The sequence below is a fragment of the Micromys minutus genome, assembly GCF_963924665.1.
Source record: "Micromys minutus genome assembly, chromosome: 18".
NCBI classification, from domain to species: domain Eukaryota; kingdom Metazoa; phylum Chordata; class Mammalia; order Rodentia; family Muridae; genus Micromys; species Micromys minutus.
In genome coordinates, this window is record NC_137953.1 from 12,827,748 (window position 1) to 12,845,020 (window position 17,273).

Consider the following 17,273-nt stretch of genomic DNA (forward strand, 5'->3'; position numbering starts at 1 on the left):
GTTAAGAGAACAAATCACTGTGGTGAATTTGTATTTGCATTAACCTTTGGTGAAGGAAGTGGAGGACTTAGGGCTTCAACCTGCAACAGTCATTCAATAATCATCTACTGTTAAGTGAAAGCAAGGATGTAGTGCTGTGGCAGAAAGCCCCCCTCCCCCACACTCAAAGACTACAACTAGACTGGAATTTCTTAAAGGAATCCAGGAATCCATCGGGGGGTGGGGAAGGTAAACTGAGGAGTGTCTCAGCTCAGGTGAGACCATAGGCTTCCAGGACTGGTTCAGGAAGAAGCACAGAACCCGAGCGAGGTAAAGCTGGAAGCACAGAGCAAGTGAACACTGAACCCAGCGGAGCCTTGGCGTGGAAAGACCAAGAGAAAGCTTCCTCGGTCCCACGGCAGGGGTGTTTATTTACCACCACCCCCCTTTAACAGCTCTCCAGATTCATGTTTGAGGGTCGGGAGATCAAGCTCATTATGACCTGCGCAGCGTTCATCACCATGAATCCCGGCTACGCAGGCAGAACGGAACTTCCAGACAACTTGAAGGCCCTGTTCAGACCAATGGCTATGATGGTTCCCAACTACGCGCTGATTGCAGAGGTGAGCTTCAGACTCTAATGAAGCAAGGTTTCATGCACGGGTTGTTTCATTTGTCTTCTAATTCGCTCAAGGCAGAAACTCCTTTTACTTTCTAGTTTCCTTTTTGTTACTGTGATGAAATGCCTCAACCAAACGCAACTTAGGAGAGGAAGGATTGATTTAGGCTCATAATTCCAGACTGCAGTCCATCAAACCTGATAAGGGGGCAGGAACTTAAACCCATGAGTCTCATGCACAAGCAAGAGTAGAAAGAAACTGACATATGCTTGCTTACTTATACTCAGCTCACATACACACTTACTCAGCCCAGGAACCAAACACAGGGAATGGCACTGCCCACAGTGGACAGATCTTACCCCTCAGCAATCAACACAATTTCCCATAGACATAACCACAGGCCAACCAGATGTAGATAATCCCTCACTGAGATTCTCTTCCCAGGTGATCCTAAGAGTGTGACAAGTGAACAATTGTCACCACATTACTTTCTAAGCACCCAAGCAATTATTACTCACCCTGAGTCAACAGAGACTGTTTTTCTCTGCATGTGTATTTGTTTTCAGTCTTGCTGCCAATATCCAGAATGCCTCAGATGATTTATAGACTATAACTGACTCCTAAAAATGGAATGAACCAATGTATCTAATTAACCCATCTGCTGGGGTTTAATCATAATCAGTTCATCTCTAGGAGTTGAATGTCTGGGATAGTTCTAAAAAGACAGCCCCATCCTTATTTCTCTTTGGATGTGAATTTAATTAAAGTCAAGAAGTATTGGAGCCCAGTCTGATGCCTCATGCCTGCAATCCCAGTACTAGAAGGCTGAGACAGAAGGATTACTGTGAGTTCAAAATCAGCTCGGGTAACAGAGTAAGACATCATCTCAAAAAAAAAAAAAAAAAAAAAAAAAAAAAAAAAAAAAAAAAAGAAAGAAAGAAAGAAAGAAAGAAAGAAAAGAAATAAGATAGGAAGAAGTAGTGTTGGGTCAAAACTGTATTAATCACTTGAATATTAATAATAGTCTGTAGCCATTTAAGGAAAAAATCAGTAGTCATTAATAAATTAATTATGTTTTTTCAACTTTATTTTAAAAAACAGAGATACATGTACAGATTTTTAAAAGCATTTTGGCATAAAACTGTATGAATATATTTTTGTCAGTACTTGATATTTTTCAAAGCATTGAAATCTTACTAGTTACAATGAGCATAAAGTACATGTAAAACAAAACGTAACATGGAAATAGTCAAAGTTTTCTTGGTGTGTAAAGATTAAACATAATAATTTTTAAATACCAAGAATTGCCACAAGGCTGTATTCTTACCTCTTGAATTATTAATGATTTAAGGTCTAGGTGTACCCCACTCTGAGAGGGTGCTATACACTTATTGTTTTTTCTAAGAAGGACTGAGACTTCCACTTTTTGGCCTTTTTTTTTCCCTTGAGCTTCATATGGTCTGTGAGTTGTTTCTTGGGTATTCAGATCTTTCTGGGACTAGTATCCAATTATCAGTGACTGCATATCGTGTTTGTTCTTTTGTGACTGGGTTACCTCACTCAGGATGATATTCCCTAGATCCATCCATTTGCCTAGGAATTTTATAAAGTCATTGTTTTTAATAGCTGAGTAGTACTCCATTGCGTAAATATACCACAAGTTCTGTATCCATTCCTCTACTGAAGGACATCTGGGTTCTTTCCAGCTTCTGGCTATTATAAATAAGGCTGCTATGAACATGGTGGAGCATGTGTCTTTATATTACAGTTGTTTATTGTTTCCATATCTACCAAGGAGTCCTTTTGTTTCAACATTCTTCTTTCATTCTAGCTAAGAATCCATGTGTATAAACTTCACATGCGTTTCTCAAAGGACTTTTAATTGAGATGTATGCTTTATATACACAATAAAGGACCCCAGCAAATGTTTGCACAGGGATTCATCTGTCTGGCGCCAAGACCAAAATACTGGGCTGCTTTTCAGAACTCCAAAAGCTCCCTTGAGCTCTGTGCTACGTTTTATATTGATGGGCACTTCCCCTTTTAGAATAGAATTTCTCGGAAAGAACCCATTACTCCTGCAGCTAATACACTCCTTTGAATTATTGAAGAATTTTCTACCTGAAGTAAAAGGAATGGATTAATGCTAGACCAGACCAACTCTAAGGAATTTCTACTTGAATTAGCCTAACGCTTGAGCAGTTCGTTCGGGGGTCTCCTGTACCTCCTGTGGACGCGGTGGTATGGAAGACAGTTCAAGGAAGCCGCGCCTTTGCTCTCGCTTCTCTCTGTGGCCTGTTCAACACCATGCTCACAGCTCCCATTTCTCCCCATTGTTGTGTTTCTCAGCCCTAACTTGGAGGGATTTCAAAGTCCAGTCTTCAGGCATGCTTCCTGTGGCTGTCACAGATGAATAGTCAGGGCTTCTCACCAGCAAATGCTTTTATTGTGACAAATATCCTCACTTCATAATAAGAGCACCGGAGACTCCAGGAAGGGAAAGCAAGTCAGCTTACTTTCTAGCCTTGCAAAACTGAGGAGCAGCCTTGAATGGCAGGACACTGGCTGAAGCCCTAACACAAGTCCCTCCCTCCTTTTCCTCTGTGGAGGAATCAGGAGAAATTGATCTTCCACACCGTCTAGGCCGTGTGTTACATCTGTCTTATTCTGAACGAAAGTCCTGTCTGAGGTTATCTTCATCTCTACCTTTTAAGATTATGGGGTGTGTGGCCTTGTCACACATCACATTTGCAAGCCATTAGGCAAAATTAGCTGTCACTAAACTTCTGTTCTAAACGTGGAGCTTGGGTTACATAGCTTAGCAGACTCGGGCAGTGCTCTTGTGTCTGGACTGGAACTGGCTGGAGGCACCTTTGAAAATGAACTGAGTGCAGAGTATTTCTCACACAGTGGCCGGCAGTGTGCAGGGCACTGTGATGTCGTCAGCAGGAGGGACACGGAGAAAGCAGAAAGCAGTGAGTGGGCTATCCAGCTCAACGCCTGCTTCTGAGCTCACCCACTGTGGGTGTGATGGGTAGGAGGTCATGGGAGACTACACTCCTACCTCTGCTGTGGAAGACTCGGGCCACACGACGGCTCAGCAGCTAAAGGCACTTGCCACCCTAAAAACCAGAATTCATTCCTATTTCCATGGGCATGCAATAATGCATACCCACCCCCTTCCCCTCCCCCTCTCTCCCTCCCCCCTCTCTCTTTCATCCCCCTCCCTTTCCCTTTCCCCCTCCCTCTCTTCCCCCTCCTATCTCTCTCTCTCTCTCTCTCTCTCTCTCTCTCTCTCTCTCTCTCTCTCTCTCTCACACACACACACACACACACACACACACACACACTCTAAATAAATAAATGTAGATAAAGGTAGTAACTCTCTGGGCTGGAGAGGGGCTGAAAAAACCCAGCAGAGTATTCTCTCCTCAGCCTGGAGAAGCCTGATTCTTGCTTTTGTGTTCAGAGTTCACACCACCATGCACCCTCCGTGTGAATTTTTTTTTTTTAATGTACAAAGTTGCTCCTCAAGCCAGAGTGTCACCTAGGCTTCATCACCATCTGTAGAGGCAGAAGAATCACACCCGGGCATCCCTGAACAGTGTTTGTCACACTTCCTGGGACAGAGAACACTTTTCATTATATCCCTTACCTTTCTCTACTGCCGTCACAACATATCCGTCGAAAACAACTCAAGTAAGAAAGGTTTACTTTGGCTCCCGGTTTGAGGGTACCGCAGAGGAAACACGGAAGCAGGGGTGCTAGGTAGCTGGTCACGTCACTACCACACTCTCGAATCTTTATGTCTCCTCAGGAAGCAACATAAAGGTATACTACCGGGGTGGATGTCACGTACGTCTAATATTCTGTAGACAAGACAATGTAAAACACCGCATCCTGTTTTCTCTCCTAGGTGATTCTGTACTCTGAGGGATTTGAGTCGAGTAAAATACTAGCAAGGAAGATGACACAGATGTACAAGCTCTGCAGCGAGCAGCTCTCCCAGCAGGACCACTACGACTTTGGCATGAGGGCTGTCAAGTCTGTACTGGTCATGGCTGGGTAAGAAACCCAAGGGGAGGTAGCTCAGTCAGTCAAGCACATGGCCATGGGAATATGAGTCTCATCATCAGAGGCCATGTAAGAAAGCCAAGCATGGCTGTGCATGCTTGCATGTAAGAAAGCCAAGCATGGCTGTGCATGATTGCATGTAAGAAAGTCAAGCATGGTTGTGCATGCTTGAATGTAAGAAAGCCAAGCATGGCTGTGCATGCTTGCATGTAAGAAAGCCAAGCATGGCTGTGCATGATTGCATGTAAGAAAGCCAAGCATGGCTGTGCATGACTGCATGTAAGAAAGCCAAGCATGGCTGTGCATGATTGCAAGCAGTCGCCATGCTGAGGGGGCCGAGGCCGGCAAATCCCTGGGGCCCACTGACTAGTGCTCCTGAACTGGCGGGCTTCAGGCCAGAGAGAGACCTGGCTTTCCAAAACAAGGTGGGTGGTTCCTGAGTAATGACACCCAAGGTTGTCCTCTGGTCCTCATGTAATGCGGTCACCCGGAAACAGACACATAGACACACAGACTCAGAGAGACACAGACAGACAAGGTGAGATAGACAGATGGACAGCCAGCCAGAGAGGGATGTGAAAGAGAGAGAGGAAGAGAGAGAGGGAAGGGTGAAACTCTAACCATGTAATCAAGTGTAAATGGGTGACCCTCACTGACTTTGAAAGCAATGTCTGGTGAAAATTAAGAGAGTATTAAACACAGGCTGCCGCCCTCGTGAGAATCCCTCCTCTGTCGCTTGTGCGACCCAAGGATGAATCTTCACTGTGAGCACAGCTGGGCTCTATCTCACCAACTGGTATTTCTCCAGAGTTCCTCAAGTGCATTGGGGCTCAGAAGACAAACACCATTGCTATAGCTGGAGAAACTCCGTAGTTAAGAACATCTGCTGCTCCAGGGGGACCTGGTTTGGTCCCCAACAGCTCTATCAGAAGGCTCATCTATAACTCCAGTTCTGGGGGCTCTCATTCCCCCTTCTGACCTCCATGGGCACTGCCCTCCCTCACAGATACCCCCATATATTCCACAAGCAACAATTAAAAATAAAATCTATTCAGAGGCTAACATTCTGTTACTCGCGTGCTGGAAGGTGAACCCTAGTTGCCTGAAACAGCCTCAAGGGTTAAAAGGGACTTTGTTTTTCTCAGTCTGCGATTATGTCAGAATCTCTGTCTTCACAGCAAGGGTTCAATTCAAAACAAAGGTGATTTCTAGTGAAGGAGACTTTCATTTCTGACTCCAGATTTTCCCTCCATGACTACCTGAAGCTATCATGCCGCTGACTTGCCCAGAGCCCAAACTGGAATCCGTTTGTTCCCTTTTAAGCTCTTCCTCTCAGACCAGGGCTCACTGAACCCAGTTCAGGAGCACATCTGGGGCCCCTGGCTCTTGAGGCTTAGCCCAAATCTCACTGCCATCTCCACGCTCTGTCTTACTTTAGCCTACTAGATCCAGCACATCTCTTCTGTAGAGCATCCTGGGTAACAAGCAGGGATCCGTTTGCATCCAGAGAGCACAACTGCATCCCTAGGAGTAAGACTCAGGAATGCACAGTCATCGACCTACATAATGTGCTGAGGCCACCACAGGGCTGTGTCTGAAGGTTACTGCAGAGAAAGACAAACTAGCCTGTAGCAGCTTTCGGGAGGAGAGGGCAACACTTTTGAATGGGGAATAAGAGCAGGCAGGGGACTGGAGAGATGGCTCAGCAGTATCTGCTCTTACAGAGATTGATTCTCAGCTCCCACATTGGGCCCATCATCCCATAATGGGTAGCTCACTACTGTGTGTAACGCCAGGTCCAATGAGTTTCACAGGCCCCTTTTGGCCTTCATGGGTACATAAATGCACTCATAAATAAAAGTAAATATTTTTTTAAAGAGCAGGTAAAAGAAAGACGGGGGCCCTCTAGAAAGAAGGAACAGAAAGTAACAGGGGTGTGAGCAGCTGTAACACAATCACAAGGCTCTAAATTCAGACAGAGCAGAGTCTAGATCCATAGGGAATCTGAGAAAATGTCCCTGTCGCTCTTCTCTAGGATTTATATCAAATGAAGGACTTGTCCCTGTGCTGTGACCGAGGCGATCAACACACAGGGCAATCAGCAGAGATCTCGGTGTAGTCTCTGACCCACAGGTCTAGAACGTTCCATCCTGTCTTACATTCTGCTAATGTCTCCCTAATGACTCTCTTGATTTAGATCCCTGAAGAGAGAGAACCCAGACCTCAACGAGGATGTGGTCCTGATCAGAGCATTGCGAGACTCCAACCTGCCAAAATTCTTAACAGACGATGCTCTCCTGTTCAGGTAAGCTCCCAGAGCCCAGAGTGCCAAGCATTAGAACCCACAGAGGGAAAGGATACTGCTTGAGGGCGGGGTTATCTCCTTAAAACCAATGCATTTTGTGGGACTATGATGGTCCAGGGTTACAGAGGAAAGGTTGAGGAGAGCTTCAACTCCAGATAGTCCAACCCTAGTAAAGAATTTATTATCCTGACAGGTCTCAGGCTTCACTCCTTGTTTGACCTTATAAGGTCCCCCACCACCACCACCACCACACACATACCCCACAGCCCCTGACTATGCAGAAGAAGCATCTTTCAACTCCCCCATCCTAGCCAATTGTACACTGCCACACAAACCTTGCCCCGGGAACCAAGGCCACCTTCCCAGGGACACAAATACCCTCCTTTCTCTCTACCTAAACAGAACCAATTCTCTGAAGCTGTTCCGTGTGTGTGTGTGTGTGTGTGTGTGTGTGTGTGTGTGTGTGTTCTTCGCTCTAGTACTCAACGGCCAGCCAGGATCCTGCCTACACACACCTGCACCCTGCTAAGCTTCCCTTCCTCTAGTCTAACCCTGTACCCAAGGGGGCCTGGCTATCACAAGGGAAAGAAGCAAACACAGCTCCTCTGGAGATAGGTGAGGCCCTTTATGGAACAGTCAGAGGACAGATTTGTGAGCCACCACTTGGGAGGGGGCAGGAAGCTCAGGGATTGAAAGGCAGCCTGGGTAATATTAAACCTTAACTCAAAAAAGCAAAAGTATGAACTAAACACGATGCTATTCTAATCACCTTTAAAAAAAAAAACAAATAAATTGTGTCATTTTACAAATCAGCATTTGGTAACAGATTCCTGATCTAAGAAATATTTTTAATCTGAAAAACAAGTCAGTCTTAGGACTTAACACAAAAATAACCATTTTAGTAGTTGTTTTTGTATTGAATATTTTATGTATTTACATTTCAAATGTTATCCCCTTTCCCACTCCCTGCCCCCCCCCAAGAAACCCCTAAGAAGTTTTAGCCTTTTATAGTTACGGAAATGGTTTTAAGGAAATACTGATTTCCCCTCAGATGTAAAGAGCTACCAAGGACAGAGGAATGCCTGCACATGCAAGCATCCAATTGCTGCATCTTCAAATGTCAGTTTCCATGCCTGTCAGCATTTTATCATTCTTAGGTCATCTTCCCATGATGCTCCTTTACTTATGTTTATAGGAACTCAAACCCTTGACCCAATATAAACAATGGAGCTATCTTCTTAAGTTTCTATTCTGTCTTTCCTGAAGAGGAGGGGGTTGAGAGAGGGTCTCACTAGGTAGCCCAGGCTGGCCTTAAACATATGATCCTCCTGCCACAGCTTCCTGAGCTCTGGAATTACAGGAGTGGGCTGTCATTTGTTCGGTACATGTATGGATGAAGCCTTCTGTCCCTCTGAAGTTTGCTTTTTGTCTATTTGGATTTACTGTCCACCGTATCAACTTTTTTATAGTTGTAAATGTTCCATCCTCCTGAGAAAGACCCCCTTACCACAGAGTGCAAAACACATCCCTTTTGCTTCCCTCTCACACTTTTGCCATTGTGTGTGTTCATTTGGGGAAATGGGAATATATCTTTTATTATAACTTTAAACATTTCTTCTTTGAAATCTGCATTGTCCACGGTGCTGTGTTACACAGGGACATTTTTGTCTTAGTCTATATTATGCACCGAGCACATCCCCTGTGGCATTTTGCCCTCTCCCTCTCCCTTCTCCCTCCTGTAGTCTCCTTCGTTCCTCTAAACCAGCCATCCTCAACTTTCCTAATGCTATGGCCCTTTAAGACAGTTCCTCATGTTGTGGTGACCCCCAATCATACACTTATTTTTGTTGCCACTTATTAATTCATGACTGTAATTTTGCTGCCGTTATGAATCATAATGTAAATACCTGATGAGTAGAGTATCTGATATATGCTTCCTCCCTCCCCCAAAAAAATAGGAGTTGCAGTTCACAGGTTGAGAGCCACTGCCAACAGTTTACTTAGGTTTTCATTTCACGCATACATATGTGTGTATCTCCAATACCTCTATGAGTCTGTTGTGCAATGATGGCTCTGCCTCTTCCTTCCCACATAAATAGCTCTTTTCAACTATTTCACAGAATTTTCACAGCTATTTCCTCCTCCTCCTCCTCCTCCCTTCCTTCCTTCCTTTTAAGCTACTACTAATTTTCTATTTTCCTTGCAAGATTTTATTTGTCTTTTAAAGTTTTCAACCAATGGGTTTTGATCGCAATCACCCTCCTCAACTCCCCCCAGATTCCCTCACACTGCCCAACTAATTTTATGCCTTTTTTAAAGCCTCTAAGACCCATTTGTGTTGCAAATATATACTCTTGGGTGTTGGCCTTCTGCTGGAGTGTGGTTAGTAAAGAGCCATAGTGTAGGGGGTTTTCAAGGGAGGAGCGGGGCGGGGGGGGGGGGGGGGACACAGTGGCATAAAGGGTTTTAGCAGAACAGTGGATCAGGAAGGGTTAATGGAGTAGGAGCAAGAGCAGGGTAGAGGGGGAGGGATGGAGGAATAGCTCACACTAAAGACCCCGTATTAAACCTACTCCTCTAGAAGCTTCCTAAAATATATGCATGCCATGTATAAAGAGAGTTTAAGTGGAGTTACCCTATAGCTGTCTGCCAAAGAGTCTACTAATTTTCTATTTTAGCCTCCATCTTTCTCAACATCTACACAAAGTTATAAGCACACTTATTGCTTCAGAAAAAAAACGTTGAAATGAAAATGTTCAATCTATTGATAAATTCATCAGTGGGTTGTTTGGTACTATACTAACTACCATGCGGTGTGGGCCAGATAGGAAAAATAAGTCCTATTATTCATCCTAAAGGAAGTCCTGCTGTTCAGGAAAAAAAAAACCACCACTGGTCTGAGACATGGAAAATGAGATCACACGAGAGTTCAGGGGGAAAAAGAGGTGGATCCTGGCACAGCCCAGGACAGACTTGTGCTGTGAACAATCAAAAGACCACTCAGTTACTTATGACAAGAATGGGAAATCGGGGATGGCTGGTGGCTCCTAACATGCCATTTCTGTTTTGTCAGTGGTATCATATCTGACCTTTTTCCTGGAGTCCAAATCCCAGAGCACGACTATGGTATTTTGCAGTCAACGATTGTGGACGTCATGATGAACCAGAACCTTCAGCCTGAGTTGTGTATGGTCAAGAAGGTGATACAGTTGTACGAAACTATGCTGGTGAGACACGGCGTTATGTTAGTAGGACCGACAGGAGGTGGCAAGACCACGGTTTACCAAGTGTTAGCAGAAACCTTAGGGAATCTGGAAAAACTGAACACAGGCAATCCTTTTTATCAGCCAGTCAAAACCTATGTGCTTAATCCCAAATCGATCACAATGGGAGAGTTATACGGGGAAGTCAACAATGTGACCTTGGAATGGAAGGACGGTTTGATGGCACTAAGCGTCCGAGCGGCTGTGAATGACACTTCAGAAGATCACAAATGGATAATCAGCGATGGGCCAGTGGATGCTCTCTGGATTGAAAATATGAACACCGTGTTGGACGACAACAAGATGCTGTGCCTGGCTAACAGTGAGAGGATCAAGCTCACGCCCCAAATCCACATGGTTTTCGAGGTAAACGCCTGCTGCGCTGGGAAGGGAAATGGCCATTGAGCTGGCCCATCACTGCGATGTATTGCTTTTATCATTTATCTGTGGAGGTATTTTATTCACTTGCTGAGAACTTACTAATGACCCTTCGTAATAAGTTGAGGACACCTGCCCTATGCTCCCATCTCTCTACGAAATAGAAGCAGAGTTGTTTCTAGCTTCACTTGCTTTCTTTGGGAGACAGATACGCATGTGGCTTGCATAATTTTAAGTTCTAGGCCATTCTGTGAACACATTATCTCACTATACTAGGACTGGACATTACTTTCTCTCTGTAAGAAGGGTGAGAGTCACAGCTACAAAAATTCACAGAAAATACCACCCGTAATCTCGCTGCCCATCACGTATGCAGACTATCTGCTGTGCACCACATATATGGCTAGATGTTAGGATACAAGAATGACAAACGAAAGGGGGAAAGCCGATGCCTAGCATGTACCCTTAAGAAGTAGATAATATTTTAAAAAATCGATAAGAATTAAGATGAAAAGAATTAGATAATACACTGGTGTGGTGAGGCACACCTCTAATTCCAGCAATTGGAAGGCAGGGGAGGCAGGGTAGTCTCATGAGTTTCAGACTAGACCAATCAGGGCTGGGCAGGCAGACCCTGTCAAAAGAGACTGAAAGACACAAACACATAGACAGAGAGAGAGAGAGAGAGAGAGAGAGAGAGAGAGAGAGAGAGAGAGAGAGAGGGAGGGAGGGAGGGAGGGAGGGAGGGAGGGAGGGAGGGAGGGAGGGAGGGAGGGAGGGAGGGAGGGAGGGAGGGAGGGAGAGACAGAGAGACACAGAAAGACACAGAGAGAGAGACAGAGAGAGACACACACACACACACAGAGAGAGAGGTCTGCTTTAAACCTTCACCTAACTTGTCTGTTCCTTTTCCAACTGAACACAGCTCTTACACCTTTGCCACACCCACCCTTTCCGTGTTCGATTCTGCTTTAAGGGCGTGATTCATTAGTGCTGAAGTTGAAAGGATATGAAAATAACCTATTAGCTATTCAACTTCAGGTACAAGATCTCAGGGTGGCCTCTCCTGCCACAGTCAGCCGATGCGGAATGGTGTTTGTGGATCCGGAAGAACTCAGGTGGATGCCTTATGTTAAAACGTGGATACGCACCATCTCCAAAAAAGTAAGTGCAAAGTAAGCGGAATGTCCGCATCCGTGGGGGCTGCCATTGCCCTGCAGTGTACAAATGTGAATTACTCTAGTGTGTGTGTGTGTGTGTGTGTGTGTGTGTGTGTGTGAAAGAAATCCACCCTTTTGGCTTGTCCACAGATGCCTGAACCCTCCAGGAACACACCCATGAGTCTGTTCTATACTACCTGAGCTGCCAGCACTGTGCCCCGGCCTCCTGCCTCCTCTGTCCAGCCTCTCTGCAAACTAGCTCCCTTTCAGGGCCAACATGAAGTGCTCCCTCCAGCCTCACTGCCTCCACCCACCCCCAAAAAAGAGCACAAAAGAGGTTGAGACAATGAACGGTGAAGCAGACTTCGCAGCCTGATGGGTGATCAGAGGAAATCACAATAAAGAAAGAATATTCAAAGTCAGACGCTGATCAGATTTTAGGGTTTAGGAGCCTCTAACATCTCTGGGAGCCAGAGGGAAAGCCTGTTTATCTCTTGACCTGATCATGGGTGCAGAGCACATTGTCACCTCACAGGCATACGGTGTAAGATGTTCTATAACACCAGCCATGGAGGAGAGCTCCTGTTGCTTACATACTTACCATCATCTGGATTTGTGTGCTCGCACTGGATTTGCTTTTCTTCACTGTTCCGTTGCCTATTCTTAGACTTTTGTCTCTTCATACAGACCTTAGAATCAGTTTGATATTACCTACAAAGAGACTCTCTGGAACTTGGACTGAGATTGCGTGGAGCTAATTTATAGATGAAATTTAGTGGAGCTGACCTCTTGGCTTTATTTACTCCTTGTATTTATGAACGTGGCATAGCTCTCTATTTAGGACTTTAGTTTATTTCATCAGAAGAACGTTATCTCGTTTCTCCTAGAGATACAGTACATGATTTGGTTGATTAATGGTTATTAGTTCTTGCTAATATGATGGAATTGTGTTGCATTTTGAATGTAAATTCCAATTGTTCATGCCAGTATATAAAGACATAATTGTCTTCCTTATACTATGTATTAGCCTGTGACCTACAGGGTGACCTAAAACTTTTCTATGTAATTGTTTCTTAGTCCTAGTCTTATTCTGCCAGTTCAGGGAAACATTGTACACAGATAATCTTGTCATCTTTGACTATAGTTTTACCTTTTTTACTTTGTCCTTCCCTTTAGAAAGTTTTTTCTTTGGTTGGTGTTTGGGGGTTTTGTTTTGTTTTGTTTTAGGTTTAGTGAATTCAGAGTGGTTTGGTATTTTCTGTGTATATGTATGTATATATGTATATAGGCACGTATGTATGTGTGTGTGAATGTGTGTGTATGTATGTGCACACACATGCACATGTACAGCCAGAGGGGGACAGCAGATGCTCTGGAGCTAGAGTTACAGGCAGCCGTAAGTCTCCTAACATGCTAGAGCCAAACTCTGTCTTCCTCAGAAGTAGCATGTGCTTTTAACCCCCGCCCATCTCTCCAGCCCCTACTCTCCTGTGCTAACCTGCAAATCTTTGGTTTTATTGTCCTATCACAGTGGCTTGAACTTCCAACACTGTGTTGAACAATAAAAGTGAAGTCACTTTTAAGTCTTTGGAAATTATCCCCTCCACCTTGCTGAGATGATGAAATGTTGCCTTCTCTGCTTCCTCTCTTTTATTGCTCTTAGCTGTCAAAGATTATCAGCCAACACTGGGGTGGAGAGTGTGTGCTAGTACTTTCAGATTTAGTTATAAAGCGAAATCTCTGAACTCATTAGCAAACCAAAGAAGTACAGGGCCTGCTCCACTGCCTGGCATGTCCTCTGTGCATCCCTGCTGAGCTGCGGGTTTCCATGGACTTTGTCTTAGGTTGTGTGATGCTGAAATCCTTTGATCTAAAAGCTACTGAATACACTAGACATATGGATTTTAAAAACTCTCTAAATTTAATTGTATGTTTTACCTTCAGTAAGAATTTACTAGAACATTATTTATTTGCTTCATTTTCAGCTAAATGAAGAAGTTCAAGAATATTTATTGAATCTTTTCAATCGTTATATTGATGACGGGTTACATTTTATAAACAAAAAGTGCACCCAAGCTATCCCACAGGTGGATATCAGCAAAGTGACCACACTCTGTTGCCTGCTGGAGTCTTTGCTGCTCAGCAAAGATGGAAATATCCTATCAATGGTATAAAGTTTCATTTTGCTTTTAAATTGTGTGTGTGTGTGTGTGTGTGTGTGTGTTGGTGTGTGTGTTGGGTGTGTGTGTGTGTGTGGTGGGGTGTAAATGCTTTGGAGGACAACCTTTGGGAATTAGTTTTCTTCCCACCAAGGGTTCAGAGATCAAGAACAGTTTGTCATGCTTAAGTTCACTTACCCATTGAACCCTCCCACCCGTCCTGCATAAAGGCTTCTTATTAGTAGAAAGCTACAAAAACACCATTGTTCTATCAGATTCTTTGTGGATAAAAATACATTTTCTGAAATTTGACCATTTGATTTTTAGTTTAATTTTGCAAGACTAATGACTCAAAGTTAGAAGGGACACCAGAGAACCTGTGGCTTGTTCTTTGACTCAACCTCATTACCCCTGTGGTCTACAACATATTCTAGGACGGGGTCTGCTCAGTCTGCTCAGAGACACTCATGCAGGTATAAAGTGAGCTACGGTGCACTGCTGAAAGTCAGCCTCGGGCTGTGTTTCCTGCTTATACCAGTCCCTCATTTCTTCATCATTTTCCATCATATCGATAAGACAGTGCCACTTTGCAAATCATCAAATAAAACACTCCGTATACTCAGTTAAACTCATGAGTCTAAATAAACAGAGGTCCCAGACATCACGGCTTAGGGGTCGATTCCCATCAGGAAGTAAGGTATTTACACTGTTTCTCTGTGTACTTCCAGGAGCCAATGAAGCTGAACACCGTCCTATGCCAGACTTTTGTGTTCTGTTATTTGTGGTCTTTGGGTGGAAACTTAACTGAAAATTACTGGGACTCTTTTGACACATTTATTCGAACACAATTTGATGATAATCCTGATGCCAGGGTAAGGACCAAATAGAGGTGACGTCACGGCTCTACGTCCTTAAAATGTACAAGTATAACTTTAAGACCTTTCTGTTTTATAATTTGCCATTTTACGAACACTCCAGAAAAAAATGTAGTTAGAAACTTAGAGATTTGAATTAATAGAATTAAACCATAAATAAAAAGGAATACATGAACAGGAAAAGCAACAAGCTTAAGAACCTTAGTCTTATTCATTGTGAGGATTTTTAAAAGTTACTCTCCTCTTTCAGCCATTGGTAACATCTACAGCATTAAAATAAAAAACAAGCAAGCAAGCAATCCTTCAGTGTGCTTTCCCAGGCATTCGATATTAATAAGGCAAATGACCTATAAATTCCTACACCACAGAGGACTACTGAGTCCCAGTTAGTAGGCGTATTCTCACAGCTGGTCAGTACTAACTTGGGAACTACTTTTTATGCATCCCAACCTTGAGCTAATGTGTTATAGCAACTAGGTTCCTCGCCACCACAAAAGGACTTGTAAATATTGAAGATTCAAATGTACCTCGTGTTATTAGACTGAGACTGGAAATACCAGTGCTTGTGGGTTTTCAAAACATTAATGTATATGGATATCCTTGTATGAAAATTGATACGTGCACACAATTGTCCTCGGAGAAACTGGTCCCAGTGCCCCCTGCAAAACTTCGAAGTCTACGGATGCGCAAGTCCCTTCTATCAAATGTGGCACTGTTGGCAAATAGCCCACACACACTCTCCGAATGCTCTAACTCATCACTAGATGGCTTGTAGTAGCCAACACAATGCAGCACATTCAGCACAAACGAGATGTTTGTGAACCACTAACTTGCTGGTTGTCTCACTCATAGTGGTGACTTTAATCTAGGACCTGAAATAATTTCCTCATTTTACTCACCCTGTTCAAATCCTCTCTGAAATTCAATATTTTTTTTTAAATGTAGGATGTGGAATTCTTTATTTTTAAGGTAGGGTCTCACTATGAAGCTCTGGTTTTGAATTCACTGTATAGACCAGGCTGTCCTAAAACTCACAGAGATCCACCTGCTCCTGCCTGCAGGCGACAGGCTTAAAGGTATGTGCCACCTCTGGCAAATGGAGAATTCTTTTCATGACATTTCTGTTATCCCATAACCTTCTCCTGCTGAAGGATTTGTGTCGGCCATTTTGTACTTTGAGCTGTAATTTGCACATCTTTGGGTTGCAAGAAAATTTTTTATTCTATCATTTTTTATTTGAAAGATTATTTATGTGCGTGAGTGTTTTGCCTGCATGTATGTGTGCCCACCACACATGTGCCGTGCCCACAGAGGCTGGAGGAAGGAGTTAAAGTCCATTGTGAGCCACTGTGTGGGTGCTAAAAACTGAGTCTGGATCCTCTACAAGAGCAGCAAGTGCTTAACTTCTGAGCTCTCCCCAACCCTGGTCTGTTTTATTTAACACGGTTTTCTTTAGTGTCCCTCTTCACGTGGACTCAGGAGCCCTGACACTATTTAAAGAGGAAAATCAGTTGACAATAACAGGGGTGATGATTTAACAGCAAACCTGACACTGTCTTTCTCTCACCCCTAATAGGGTATGGTGATGGATAGGGTGTGAGGATTATCACAGCTAAAGAAAGTTGTACTGAATAAGTAATGGGGCAAATCGTAAGAAAATGGAGGAAAACAAAAATCACAAAATCCAATTGAGCAAAGTAAAAATTAAAAGAAAAGAATTAAGAAGTCTGTTACGGGGATGGGAAACATGCTCAGAGGTAAAGTGCTTGCCTAGAAGAGAGAGAAAAAGCAGGAGGGAGGGAGGAAAGGAGGGAAAGAAGGAGCAAAGGAAAGAAGGAAGGAAGGAAGGAAGGAGGGAAAGGAAGGAGGGAAAGGAAGGAAAGGAGGTGGGAGGGAGGAAGAAGAGAAGGAAAGGAAGTGGGAGAGAGGAAGGAAGGAAGGAAAGAAGGAAGGAAAAAGGGAAAGAGGGAAAGGAAGGAAAGAAGGTGAAAGGGAGGAAGAAGGGAAGGAAAGGAAGTGGGAGAGAGGAAGGAAGGAAGGAAGGAGGGAGGGAGGGAAAGGAAGTGAGAGGGAGGAAGAAGGGAAGGAAAGAGAAAAGGAAAAAGAAGGAAAGAAAATGAAGGTTGGGAAAATAAAAGACACGTGAAGTCAAAGTTTGAGAACCCCCGTCACTATTTCTTCCTGACCGGAAGCTCCCATCCCCTGGATGGTCTGATGGAGGTGAAAAAGGATACTTGTACCTTAAGTAAAAACAGAATAAGGAGGGCCTCTGCAGGGTTCAAGTCTGTTAGGCTGGCCTGTCTCTCTTCCCTGCTGAGCAGGGGTGGCAGGGGTGTGCCATCTCTCCTTGGAGTTTTTCAGCCAACAGCATGGCTGCACTCTGGACATAGTTCCCACCCTGCCGGGTACCATCTTCTTTCTGCACGTGTCAAACTTTAATGTCCCAGGCCCCAGAGGGCT

General features: G+C 44.0%; 1 protein-coding gene across 1 annotated transcript in view; it reads left to right on the plus strand.

Annotated features, from left to right (window-relative positions):
• DNAH6 (dynein axonemal heavy chain 6) overlaps nucleotides 1–17,273 on the plus strand; it is a gene marked incomplete at both ends in the record, with an annotated part of 168,476 nt that overhangs the window by 66,892 nt on the left and 84,311 nt on the right. The window contains 7 exons of the mRNA XM_080932360.1: nucleotides 435–602; nucleotides 4,516–4,664; nucleotides 6,871–6,978; nucleotides 10,052–10,607; nucleotides 11,661–11,783; nucleotides 13,765–13,947; nucleotides 14,667–14,810. Coding sequence (XP_080788486.1) covers nucleotides 435–602; nucleotides 4,516–4,664; nucleotides 6,871–6,978; nucleotides 10,052–10,607; nucleotides 11,661–11,783; nucleotides 13,765–13,947; nucleotides 14,667–14,810 — 1,431 coding nt within the window. The remainder of the gene's footprint in view (nucleotides 1–434; nucleotides 603–4,515; nucleotides 4,665–6,870; nucleotides 6,979–10,051; nucleotides 10,608–11,660; nucleotides 11,784–13,764; nucleotides 13,948–14,666; nucleotides 14,811–17,273) is intronic.